General features: G+C 40.7%; 1 protein-coding gene across 1 annotated transcript in view; it reads left to right on the top strand.

Moving 5' to 3' along the window:
- Window positions 1–13,246, top strand: part of AGBL4 (AGBL carboxypeptidase 4) — a 981,249-nt gene that overhangs the window by 800,962 nt on the left and 167,041 nt on the right. Inside the window, exon 9 of the mRNA XM_075508731.1 lies at window positions 12,294–12,405. Within this exon, the coding sequence (XP_075364846.1) occupies window positions 12,294–12,405 (112 nt within the window). The remainder of the gene's footprint in view (window positions 1–12,293; window positions 12,406–13,246) is intronic.

Below are 13,246 nucleotides of genomic sequence, written 5' to 3'. Positions count from 1 at the left end.
TCAAAACAGGGGTAACTTCAGTGTTATGTTGGTTACTTAGGGCTTTTTACAGTCAAGTTTTGAAAATCTCCATGGATAAAAAGTCGTAATGTGGGAGGTTTTTTTTCCCATGTGGATTCTCTGTTGCCTAATAAAGATTGACTTCATTATAGAGTCTTTTCAGTGGAGTTGTTCATAGGATCTCCCTCCTTCTCTTCTGCTTAGCTGCCTATAGTCATAGAACTTACAGGAATTGAAAATCTTTGAAGTTATTGTCAAATTTGATTGAAGTTCACCAGTTGACCCAAAAGTTACTGAAATGTAACACAGGCACAAACAGCATGACCTAATCAGCCTTGTTTCCTTTAACTAAAAGGAGACAAGTCAAATGGTAAGTCTTCCCCCTCCAGTGCTATAGGACAGGATTTAGGATGTTACGTGCTGTGATCTCTAAGTTCCTCTCTGGTTTCAGCTGGACATGGTAGAGCTTAACCCTCTTAAAGTAACAGCCTTGGTTGAAATTAGTGCAGCATTCTCCTGCGTGGAGTCTGAATCCCAAGACAGGAGGAAGTGATTTCTAGTGCCAGGCCTATCTGCTAGAATCTCTTTCAAGTGAAAAGCCAAAAGCTCACCAAAAACTCCTGTCAAACTTCCAATTTCTCTGACATCTGTACATTGCTGATCGTCTGTGGGGACTGTTTCTCATGGCACTGCCATGTCACTGTACTTCATCTCTCATCCATTTAAAGGTGTATAGGGACCCAGATGAAAAGCAGAGCTCAGGCCTGGCTGAATTTACAAAAGAGTTTTAAGTGCGTCTCCCTCCCTAAGCCTGACCTTTTCCCCTTATGCACACATGCACACACGCATTTTATATGTACATGTAAACCTCTTTACCATTATGTCCTTTTCTGTGAAACTGAGTAAAAATTGGCCAGTGGGTTTAAAAGTTAGGTGGGGTACAGGTAGAGAAAGACAGACAGGTAAAACCACACTTTTGTGCATGATCAGTATTGTTATGCAAGTCTTGTTTTGTTAAGAAGGCAGACTGAAAAGTAGCAACTTCTGTTGCTCTAGCACAGATGTGGTGAGGAAATGGAACTCTGACAACAATCAGCATGGAAAAGCAAAAGGTATTGAGTGCTGCAGCATGCACAAGCACATAAGCATTTGTACTTTTTAACCATGAGACGACCTTGCACTGAATTTCCTTCCACTGCTGTGGCATCTTTCATTTCACGTGTAATGTGCTTAAGAGAACAGCTATAACATTCACCATCTCAACAGAGGATGGCATAGACTGACTCTTGCACTTGTGGTGCTGACAGTGTCAGGCATAAGAATTTCTCAGAGGTGCTACTGGAGTAAATATAATTTTCCCTATAAAACTTGGCTAAAGTAATATTGGGCTTACGGTTTACCTATTCACTTTACTTTTTGAGTGACAATGGACAAGGTTGCCAGGGAACCAATATATGGTTGAGCTCTTTTGTTTCAATTTGCTTACATGATTTTAATGTACCTGTGTATCTTACTGCTTTAATATTCATCAGTAATTTCTGGCTGATTGAAAGGAGGGTTCACTAGAAAAATAATATAGACCATAATGCCAGAGAGATACAGTTAGACTGAAGGGTGTACCCTTGTCTTTGACAATTATGGAGCTCTCGACCTTCTACAGTTAAGTTTGAAAGTGAAGTATCTATGGATGAGAAGAGATGTATAAAGCCAAGTCCAGTGGCATGTCATAATATCACATTGGATGATGTCTCAAAGGATTACATAAGAAAATAAGATCAGTTCTGCATTGCAGGTTTAATTCAAGTAACTGGACTGACAAGAAATCTTTCATTCATGAATATTTAGGCAACACAGCTGCTTTTTTGATTAAGTAAGCTAAATGTATGGAGTGGATAAGAAGGATGCTAAGATCAGCTTCCACCTGAACTCTTTCCTGGTCTGCCTCTATAACGGTTACCTGCAGATTTAGTTTGGCATGGTGTTTCATCCTCACCTCCTTTCTTCAGCTGTTACATCTCTTCAGTAATTGTTGCATTCTTCTATAGATCACAGAAAAGGGGGTATAATAATAAAATTTTCTATTAACTAGTAGACAAAAATTGCTTTTCTGACCATTTTTACCCCCAAGTGCCTATTTTTGAGGGTTAATAACAAAAAAAAAAAAAGAAAATGCTCCAAATCCCTGAAGGTTTAAATTTTTCAGATTTAACATTCTCATCAGGATTCTCAAACTAATCTTTCATTGTACCATTATTCATTGCAATGAGATGTTTCAGTGCTCCGGAATCAAAATGTGTAGTTTCAGCTTAGCTTGGTATCGAATCACATTCTGCTGGTGCATTGCAGTGACTGATAGAAGTTACAGTTTGAGTGCTTTACATTCCCATTCTTCTGCATCAGACAAGCATCCGTATCGGACAACTGACCCATATCTCATGTGATAGCACCAAATCCCCTCATACATTGTTCTGAGTTAGTAAGAGGAGATGTCATGGAGTATGATGAGAAATATATCTCTTTGCCAGGTAACTTGCCTGCTAGCGTGTATAGCGTGCTTAACTGATGGGATTGGTGGAAAATATAAAGCCTAAGTGATTTGAAGTAGAAATTGGTAATGGAACAGAGACCACCATGCTGTCAAATAGTTCCTCCTTCTCTGTGTTATTTGGGCTGAGGCAGCAGTGAAGCTCAGATGGTAAAACTCTGCCCCTTAAATTAACAAGTGATTGGAAAAGATCTGAGCCTGATTTAACTCCCTTTGAAAACATCTGGGCTTTTTGTTGATTGCAATCAGAGACAGATCAGGGCTTTATAGCTTGCCTGCCATCTTCTGAAATGTTATGTGACAAACAAGACGCTGGTATTATTTCTGCTGTGAAATGTTTGTTATTTTATCATAGCAGTGATTATGGGAAGAACATTTGCATCATGCTCAGAGTTTCTGGTGGACTTTCCAAAGATGAAATGGTCAGGGGGTTTGGTGTGTTTTTTGTTTGGGTTTTGTTTTTTTTTTTAACTGACTTGGCCACGTTGTCCCCTTGCTAATGCAGAGTAGTCAGCTGGCAGGTACTAAAACAATGTAATAGAATAAGGTTAATCTTCTCTCTTTAATTAGACAGCAATATGTAACACACCCAGTGGGCCAGATGACCTTGAAAATTAGAGACACATTTGAGAAGAAAATATCTTTAGTTACAGGGGTTTGGGGGTAGAAGAAACAAGAAGAAATGTTCACTGATATAACAAAACAACCCCACACAATCCCCCTCCTCCACCCAAACCCTCAGAGAATTTATCTCATAAAATGGACTGGGATACCTTATTGCTCTTACAGGCAATTCAGAAGTGTTTGTTAAGTGTGAAGTAGTGCAATCTTGTTGGAAGTGAACCTCACCAAAATTCAGGGTCTGTCAGAAAACCTTTCTGCGATTCCATAAATCACTTAATTTCCATCTGTAGAGCCTAATATAGCCCCATTATTGTAGCACCAAAGTACTTCGTAATCCTTCATGTATTTCCTTTCAAAACACCATGGAGGGTTGATAATATAATTATTTTTACAAGAGAAGAACTGAGGCATTGCAATTTTTCCCTAGGTTGCATAAGAGGTCTTAACAGTCTCATGTTGTCACCCTAAGTGAACCACTGGGTCATTTTCCCCTCTCCTGTAATATTATGAGACCTGGGGTTTTGTTCAGGACCTGCCATGCAATTGTAAATTTTTCGCTTAATAGTGGTAAAGGGACTTCGTATTCGAGTGCTCGGCTAATGGACATATCCCTGACTCTAACTTTTGATGAAAATTATACATGCTAACTATTGAAGCAGGGGTAGGCTGCTAGCAGGCAATGTGTACGGGTTGAGTAACACTGTGCAGAGGCAATGAAAGGGGTCTTCTCTCCCACCAACCCAAAATAAATGGTTACTTACATATCCAAAAAGTTGTTTGCAAGCTGAACGAGTTACAGACATGGCAAGACTATGCAGGAATACAATCAATATTCTGGCTGTGTATGAGCATGAGAAATACCTAAGTGTGTTAGAGCCTGTTAGCAAGCTTCGTTATAAAAGGAAGCCAGCAATCATGCTCTCTGGTGCTGGGCAGTTAAACCTTGCTAGTTAGTATTCAGCCAGCAGTTTGCCAGTCCTGTGTTGCTTTTCTGTTTGCTGTCTCATCAGAATAGCGCACACCTTCTTGACAGTTTTGGTATCAAGTCAAACACTCATTTCAGGATATCAGAGAGGAAAAGGCCTTTGTGATGGTGGAGATGGACTTCTTCTGGCTGAGTTTTGGCATGACCTATTGAGAATGAGTGTGCAGCATCACTGCCTTTGCAGAAGTGATGTTCTGGATACAAATAATCTGGTAGCCTGTAATGTAGCGGAGTAATCATTTAATCCTATTCAGGAAAGTAAAGGCAATATCAGGTACAGTGCTAACCCTAACCACCACATATTAGAGCAGGTTCTCAGACACAGTTGAATGCAGCAGTATCGGGATCCAAAGCCAAGCAAAATAGCTGAATTAAGGTATAACTGAAAAACACCCAAAACCCATTCATGATCTAGTAATGTCTTACCATTTTATAGTAATGCCCCACTGTCCTAATTCCCCAAACTTTGTTGTTTCTAATATTCTACCCACTCACATGGCCATTTTGGAGTCAGATTTAGAGAAGCCTTGAGTACAGTCAGCTTCAGCTCAAATAAGAGTAAGTTAGATGCCAAACATGTAACATGCTATATACATCTAAGTTCTTGTAAACAAAAATCCTGTCCTTTGCCTCTCAGATACGGTGGCCCAAACTAGTGGGTGTCTCTTATGTAAGTCACTTTTTGTCCCAGTTGCTCTTTTATGAACTGGGGACATTGTGGTCCCCTCTTGTACCAGTGATGTTGGGAAAATTAGTCCGTCAGGGTTTATAAAGCAGTTGTCTCCTGCAGTGCTAAGCACTTTAGAAAAGCCATGAAGAACTGAATAGCTCTGTCCTCAGAGAAGGCTTTGAGTAGCATGCAGTAAGCAGGAGCCTAGGGCTGCATATAGAACAATAAGGAAAAGCCAAAATATTGAATAATCCACTCATTAATGAACAGTGTTGATCCTGTGCACAGAATAAAGCGAGAGCCCTGTGGAAAAACATCCTGTGCTCCTGTAGTTAAAGCCTTTGTCATAATAATGACAGACACAGGGCTGAATGAAGGTTGTATGTACCTGTGCAGCTGTGGCATATCCAAACTTTTAAGAGCTCAACTTTGTGACATTAAGGTTGGCTCCTTTGACTGCAGCTTTCTGTGTGTAACAGGTCTGATAGTAAAAGCTGAGCCATCTTTTGGGGGTGTTCATACAATACCGGTCTACAGGGAACTTGACGCTCCTTTCCTCTTGCCTGGAGGTGAGTAGGTTAAGCAAGACTGCCAGCTTCATCTGCCAAGAAGTACATGAAATATATGTTGTAATGTGGGGGAATGTCATTCTACAGCAGCTGGAATATTCACTAATAATTGTGAGGTGTGTTTGGTATCAGATTAGTTGCATAGTCTGAGGAGGGGCAGAAGTGGGAACAAAGGTGTAATTCAAGATGAGCCATGTCTCCAGAAATGCTTACAGGTATATTAGCTGTTTTCTGTGAACTACTGTGACGAGTTTACCTTATCTCCACCCAACCTCCAGGAATGTAGAATGACAAAGAAATACAAATAGTTTAAAGAAGGTCTGCCTGTCTGAAAGGAAAGGTTTGTAAGGAGACAGGATTAGGGCATTGTGTCGAAGTGTCAGGCAGACTGGGCAGGAGGGCCTAGAGGAGCTTGACCTGTTGACAGGACTCGCAGAGGTGGGACTCCAGTAAATTAAGCACATGTGAAGTTAAAATTCTCTTTCTCGGTGGTTTACAGCTTGTTATCCATGAATTGCAGGTGGCTTTTGGACTACATCAGGAAAGAAAATTCATATAATACTGCATTATGGTCTATGTATGTGAAATTCTGAAGGGTCAATGCCTGCAATGGAAATTTTTTGGGATCCAAAAGTTGGAAAAAAAACCACTGTCTGCTGTGTTCCTCTCATTAAGTCAATTATATGTTTGGTTTTGAAAAGGCCAAACAATGAATCAGGCTTTAAAATGGAAGAACTGTAGGTGTTCTCAGTAACTCAGTTAAAGCATCTGGGTGCACAAGATTGACATGCCAGTGTGAGCTGGTGTGCAGCTGGGAGTCGGAGTCCCGAGAACACCTTCCAGGGGCAGGACAAATGAGACCTGCTCCTGCGGTGTTCGTTCAGAGAGATCCACACACGGGGCCCGACATGAGCTTCCTATGGGAGAACTTTGCTAAACGTGCCTCCCAGGCAATGTGCTGGAAACCCTCTCCCTTGAAAAACTGAAAATTGGACTGGGCACCATGCAGGAGAATATGCAGGGGGGAATGAGTCCTATGCTAGCCGCAGGAATGAGCTACGCTAGTGATAGGATCTTACCATCTTACATCCCAGGCACACTCACAGGGTTTGATTCTCCTAAATGTGGGATGGGTTTTTATTTCCAGCATTCTGCTTCGTGCCCAGGAATCCTTCTGGCATTACTGAGGACCCGAGGTGTGTAGGGAGAGTTAAATACTGGAATTGAGATATATCCTGAAGATCGGAGAAGGGTGGTCTGCCCACCTCAGGTGGGGATGTGTGTTCTCCTTGGTGTGTATGTCTGTAACACCTATTACCAGCTCTGAGAAATGCATGTATTCATCAGAAGGAGAAAATATCCCTTTGTGTTTATTCTTATTTAACATTGTTTACACAGAAAATGGAGAAACACATCTTTAACCGTCATGTACTATTTAAAATTATGTCAGTACACCATGCAGTGCTCATTCTGTAAACATCTACTCCACCATGTGGTCTCTGGGAGCTAATGCTGTTCTGCTCTGTATGGCCACTTGTGTTCTGCCTGGAGCACACTGCAGTGGTTATGTTAAATAGCCTTTGTGAAGGTTTCCAGAGCTCTAAATTAAAAATGCAGAAAGCTGGGGAGGGGGAGAGGGAGTTGGGAGGGGGGATTCTCTGTAGCTGGAGTGGAAGGATGTCTTGCTACCTAATTGCCTTAGAACATGTGGGCTTGAATGAATCCTCTTTAATGAATAATAGGCAAATGCATAAATCGCAAACCCCAAGCACCCAAATGGTGAAATGCACGCTAATGAAGACTCTGACTTCGACGATGGCAGGTGTAGAGTTGATTTGTAAAATGTCGTGAATATAACAGGTTTAAAATGATATATTTATTAAAAGAAGCAAGTCTTCCATGTGTTCCCCTTGTATTCACTCTCTCATACCTGCACACCTACTCTTCCTGCATGATAGTGCAGGCTGCAGTCTCACAGCAGTTTCTTGCTATAACTCTTGCTTCGAAGAAGTGCAACAATAGAGACCAATTACCCTCTGTCTCCACTCTTATTGCAATAAGCCTGAGGAAAAAAAAAGTGACTGCACCCCCTCCCCCACTACCTTTTCAATTTCAAATCCTAACCCTGTTGGTAGTGCCATTTGTGGATTTGAACTCCCTGGCTTTGTGTGCAGTATTATCTGGAGATTCACCTGGTACTGATCCAATGAACCAACGCAACCTTACAAAGCTGAAGGGAAGAGTGCAGAGTTCTCTTTGTAATAAATCATATGCCATGAAAAAGGATTTCTTTAACTCCTTTCCTCCATTATTCTCCATATCTCACCTTGCGAAAATGGGTCTGTTAGTGAGAGACTTAGACTCACATAGTGGGAAAAATGAACAGGGGAGGGAGAACTGAAGTGAAAGGAAGGCAGAGTTCCTGGAGGTTGCTATAACTTGGGAGATTCCAGAAAGAAGAGGCACAACTTGAAAGAATAGGAAGCAGCCCTAAAAATAAACCCAGCATAGGCTTTGGTACTAAACCTTTCTCAGTTCTAGAAAGGGACAAGAATGTTTTCATTAAAGCAGCTGCATAAGAAATCCTTAAAACCAGTGATGAGTTAAGCCCCCAGAGGCAAGGACATTCTGTCCGGATAATAGCCCAGCAAGCTGAATGCTGGTCTGAACATCTTTGGTTTTACTGAGTTGAGCTGGTAACCTCTTGAGATCTGGCTGTCTCCCAAGTAGGGAGGGATGAATACTGCAAAATGTTTCAGTTTCCATTTCAATTTTGAAACTCATTTGCTTTGACTGAATTTGCACTGTGTTTATGTAAATTTATAAACACTGTAATAAATTTATCTACTTATAGAAAACAGAAATTTTAGAAAAAGGCCGGAGAACATTTGTGAAACGCAAATTCTAATTCAACAAGTATAATTGCAGAACCTGATTTAAATGTACATTCAATCACAAAGCAGAAACATAGTGTGTGGTCTGTATATCTAGCAAACCCCAAGCATAATCCAAAATTCAAACAATTGTTATCAGCTTAAATATTTAAATTACATACATGTCATTTTTTGTGGCGGCAATGACTATGTGACATACAACCCAGGTTTTCACAGAATGAATGAAGACCACAATCAGGTAATAGTAGCAGTTTGCTACTTTGCTTGCTGTAGAAAGCTCACCTACTTCTGATTATACTTTTTTCTAACCTATGAGAGTCTGTGCCAGCACATCATTCTTTTCTGGCTCCTTGTCAATATTACCTGCGACATTTATAAGAGTATTCAGGGGCATGCCCATTAAACCTCACGGAATGAGGTATTCTCCAGTCCCCTTACTCTGGAAATGTTCACCTGCTCCAACCCTCACTAATTTTGAAGCTGCTTTTGTCTTCTCTTGCACGTCTTGGAGTCTGTAATGTCTCCTGTTTTGCTGTCCTCCATATTGTCTTTCAAAGATCATCCTTAAACAGTCCTTTGATATAATTTAGGGGGTTTTCCCCTTGTTAATTTTGTACTGAACACATTAGTTTATTTACTGCACAAAATAAACCTAATCTGTATAGGACAGATTTGGAAGCCCTTTCTAAATCTGGGAAACACTTATAGTCACATGACGAACCGTTCTGAAGCCAATGACAACACTTGCAGTCTGAGTAAGAGAGCTGGTCTTAAACATTGAAAGGTCCTGTATTATATTGGAACACCGTTGTTTCCCATTGTAGAGCTGCTGTTTCCAGAGTATACCTACATTTCTACTTTGCCTACCCAGTGCTTGAAGCAGCAGGTAAACAGTTAAGTAATGGAAGTAGCAAGCAATGTATACTAGAAATGAGCTGGTTTAAGATTGGTAGGGGGAATTAAAAAGCAGTGCAAGATGCAATTTTTAAGTTATCCTGTTCAAGTTCTTGCATTGGAGGTGTTAGCCACAAGGGAGATCACATCATCTGGGAGCAAGAGAATATAATGAATGCAGGATCTGTAATAGGCATGTGGGAGACTCTTACCGTATGTTTTGGTCGTGTCCTGATATACGTGAGCTTTGGGAGATAGTTCTACATGTAACAGAGTCAATAATCAAATCTGAAGTACCAAGGAACACAACTTGATGTTTCCTTAGAGAGACCACAAGTTTGCAACAGATGAATAAAGAGAGAATGTGGTAGATACAAATTTGTCTTTAGGCAAAAAGGAAAGAAAAAAGACTTAAAAACAGGGGGAGGAAATAAAATTTTACACTGTTCCCAGACTGGAAAAAAATAATAATGCCTACATCAGAAATTTAATTAATTGTTGTTACATTGATAAAGATGTGATATACCACATCAAAGACTAGCTAAATGATATTTGGAAATTAATTTGGGTTCCTATTAAATAGAGCTCAGAGGAGCTTCCCAAATGAATAACTTGTTTGTCAAGCATTGATTCCTTCTGCTATATGAAGTCTTGTCAAGTAAAGACAACTATTTTCAACTGTTCTTGTTGCTTGAAATGAACTATGAGATTCATCACTAACCAGACATTCATGGCAAATTCAAATATTCCAAATTGCAATGCCTTAGTATCTTACAGAAATTGGATACTGCTTACTTCTGTTCCCTATAGGGATGACATATAAAGTTATCTAAAAAGTCCCAACCCCCAATTTAGTATTGACAATCCATGTTTGAATTCAAAATTTGCTTTTGGTGCTCTGTAGCTTGGCCACTTCAATGTGCTTTGGAGATGAACATAATGGAATCAAAATATACTTGTTTTCTGTAGTGTTATTTGTTTTAAATATTCTTAAACCAAAATGTAAATGGGACACATTAACCATATAAAGGGATATGATTTCAGGTTCTGATCTCTTAAGAAAGTTATCCTGTAGAGTGAGCATGCTGTTTGCTTGGGAACTGTGCCAAAATACAGTAAGGCTCATGATGATCACCACAGTTTCTGTGTTTGTTAAATGAAAAACTCATTCCTGTGATTCTGCTCTTATACCAGTTTTATCCCAGTGTAATTCCACCTATGTCTCTGGAAGTACTTCTGATTTTATATGAATGTCTGTGAGTTCAAAAGAAGATAGAATTTAGTAGAACTGAGTGGAGAGAGTTTACAGGAAGACCAAAAAAAGAGAGAGAAAAATCTTATATAATGTGTTTTGCTTTATAGTGGGATGGAGACAACTTTCAGAGTTGTTTGTGGAATTGTAGCTGTTGGAGTGTCCAGAGAAGAAATCCATCTGTTCTCTGGACAAGCAGACGTGTGACCACCAAGACAAGGAGGTGGCTTTCTCCACCACAGCGAGCCGTCCGGCTCGTCTGTACACCAAGTCAGCAGTGATGAAGTTGCAGAGCTGGCAGTTGGGTGTTTGAACTCCCAGACAGTCTGATGGCTGGGTTCTATAAGGCCAAGGAGCAAGGCAGCTTCTGCCTGCTTAGCTTCCCATAAGGATTTTTACAGAAGAATGTCCCGTTAACTTTGTATTTTTTGGTTCATAGGAAAATATTCATTCATCATTTCTGGAAATTAATTTAATCCTCTGGTTTCATCCCCTGACTTTTCTTAGCATTTCACCTCTCTGTCTTAGTTTTTATTTGGGTTTGATGTATGCAATCATTTGTTTCAGCTGTTAGAGAAGTGAGGCATTTTCCTTTCTTTTTGCCAATTAAACTTATGTTTTTCGGTCATCAGATTCTTAGAATTTTTGTCGAAGGATAGTGCTACTGGAGTAAATCTCTATTGTTTGCATAGGTGTGTTTAAAAGATTAAGGCTGAACAGACATTCTCATAATAGACCAGGGATCAATGAAAGCTCTTCTTTTCACAAGAAGCTTTAACGCTTAGCAGTGAGGTTGATTTTGTTTGTTTGTTTTAAATACAGAGGAAGTTGCATCTCTGCCTGGGCTTTTATTATTTGTGTGGTCTTTCACAGAATTCCTGAGCAAGGTCTACCAAAGGTCCACTAGTCCCAGGCTCAGCTCGAGACAACAGAAGGGACTTCTCTCCCTGCTTGTTTCAGTGGCTACAGATTGCCTAAGTGATCTCTACGGTAGACAAGTGACAGGATTTCCCCTTCCTATTTGTGCCACTTCCAGCTTTTTAATTTCTTCTGTGTTCACTCTGCCAACAGCCCATTGAGTTTCAATGGGACTTCACAAAGAATGGGATATTACTTCATGGGGCTGGGAGCAGCAGAATCAAACTCAAGACAATGTACTGGGAGGGATATGAGTCAGGGCATGCAGGAGAAGCCAAGGTGGTGTACGTGCTTCAATGCCCACAAGATTTGATGGCCAATAGGCATTTTAACTTAGTGTCTTGTTTGGCTAACTTTTGTGTAGGCAATTGCCGGAGGGGAAGAGACTGAGGCCCTAGGTTAGTGGAACAGTTACATTCATGCTTTAAATCCCTTAAGCACATACTCAATGGCCATTGACTTCAATGTTCTTAGCTTTGCTGAGTCAAGGCCTGACTGAGGGCAAAGTAAAGGCCTGGTGATGCAGTTTATGAATCGTCCTCATAGCTATAGACCCCCAGCTAGAGCATTGAAGAGAAGGGAACCTTGAAGGCCAAGCAGGCTCTTCCAGAGCCAGCGTGGCAAGCTGGCAAAAGGCAAAGGATAGAGTGAGCATATGTGTTGTGGACGGGAAGAAGGCTGAATGACCAAAGATGTTTTGGGAAGAAGGCTGAATGACCAAAGATGTTTTGGTTGATACTCTGTTGTTCATGATATTTCTGAAAGTGGCCACTGCTGCAGACTTTCCTCGTCCTTGGGGGAGCATTTGCTTTTGTCTGTTCCATGAGAATAACTTGTTTAAATATATAAGCTGCAGAATATAGCCCTAATTCTGCAGCTGAAGCCAGAAGAGGCTGCAGCCCATATATGTGCTTTGTGTGTGTTGTTTTTTTGTGTGTGCAGGTGCTCCCTGATGGGGTTTGATTTAAACCGGCACTGGGCAAATCCATCTCCTTGGGCTCATCCCACACTGCATGGAGTGAAACAGCTCATCATTGAGATGTACAACAATCCGGTGAGTGGGGAAAGGTGATGCCAGAACAGCCACTTTCTGCAGTACTGACTCTCTCCTGCTGTGGGGTTGTGCAAGACACCAGTAACTCTGACGTGGCTTAATCCAGTGGCAAACCAAAATAAGAGAGAAGTAAGCAAACACCACCCCCGCTGCATGAGATCAGGAAACATTTGTGTCTTTTGTCACAGGAAGCATCAGAGTGGAGAGAGCAAGCAAAATGAAGTTCAGCTCAGATTAAATATGGAATAATTCTGAAAGCAGGGCCTAAATTCAATCGAGCTGCTCTCATGATGTCCTGAGCTGGATTCAAAACAGCAGGCCCCCCAAACTGAATTACTGAATGGCATTGATGATTAATCCAGAACTCCGGCAGGGGTTGCTATGTAGCGTGCACAGCAAGAGGGGGATAATATTTGCAAATATTATATAAACACACACACACACACAAATGCTTACTCAGAGAAGCAGAGGTGTTCTTGAAGGTGAAATCTTAGCTAATCAGAGGAGATGGATTGCAGAGAATATGGAGAAGAGGAGTGGGAGGGAGGCAGACAGCTATTGAATGTTTGACATCAAAGTGCACGAGGATTATTGAACGTGGCACCTAAGAAAAACTGCTGAACAAAGATGGAGATGGGTAGGAAAAAATCACTACCAAAAAAATAAGAGGAGATTTTATAGATGATTATTTTTTCTGTATGGAATCCCTGGTATTTGTCCTTTATTTTTACTTCCCATTACAGAGATGGCATTTGGCTCTTTAATTCCCTGAAATTTTGCTAATTATTTTTTTTTTCTTTCTGTTAGTGTGAAAAAGGACCTGGTTTGCCTTGCTAATAAA

Source organism: Mycteria americana, chromosome 7, assembly GCF_035582795.1.
Source record: "Mycteria americana isolate JAX WOST 10 ecotype Jacksonville Zoo and Gardens chromosome 7, USCA_MyAme_1.0, whole genome shotgun sequence".
In the NCBI taxonomy this organism is placed as follows: Eukaryota; Metazoa; Chordata; class Aves; order Ciconiiformes; family Ciconiidae; genus Mycteria; species Mycteria americana.
The sequence above is the reverse complement of the archived record's forward strand: the minus strand, read 5'-3'. Positions and strand labels throughout refer to the sequence as shown.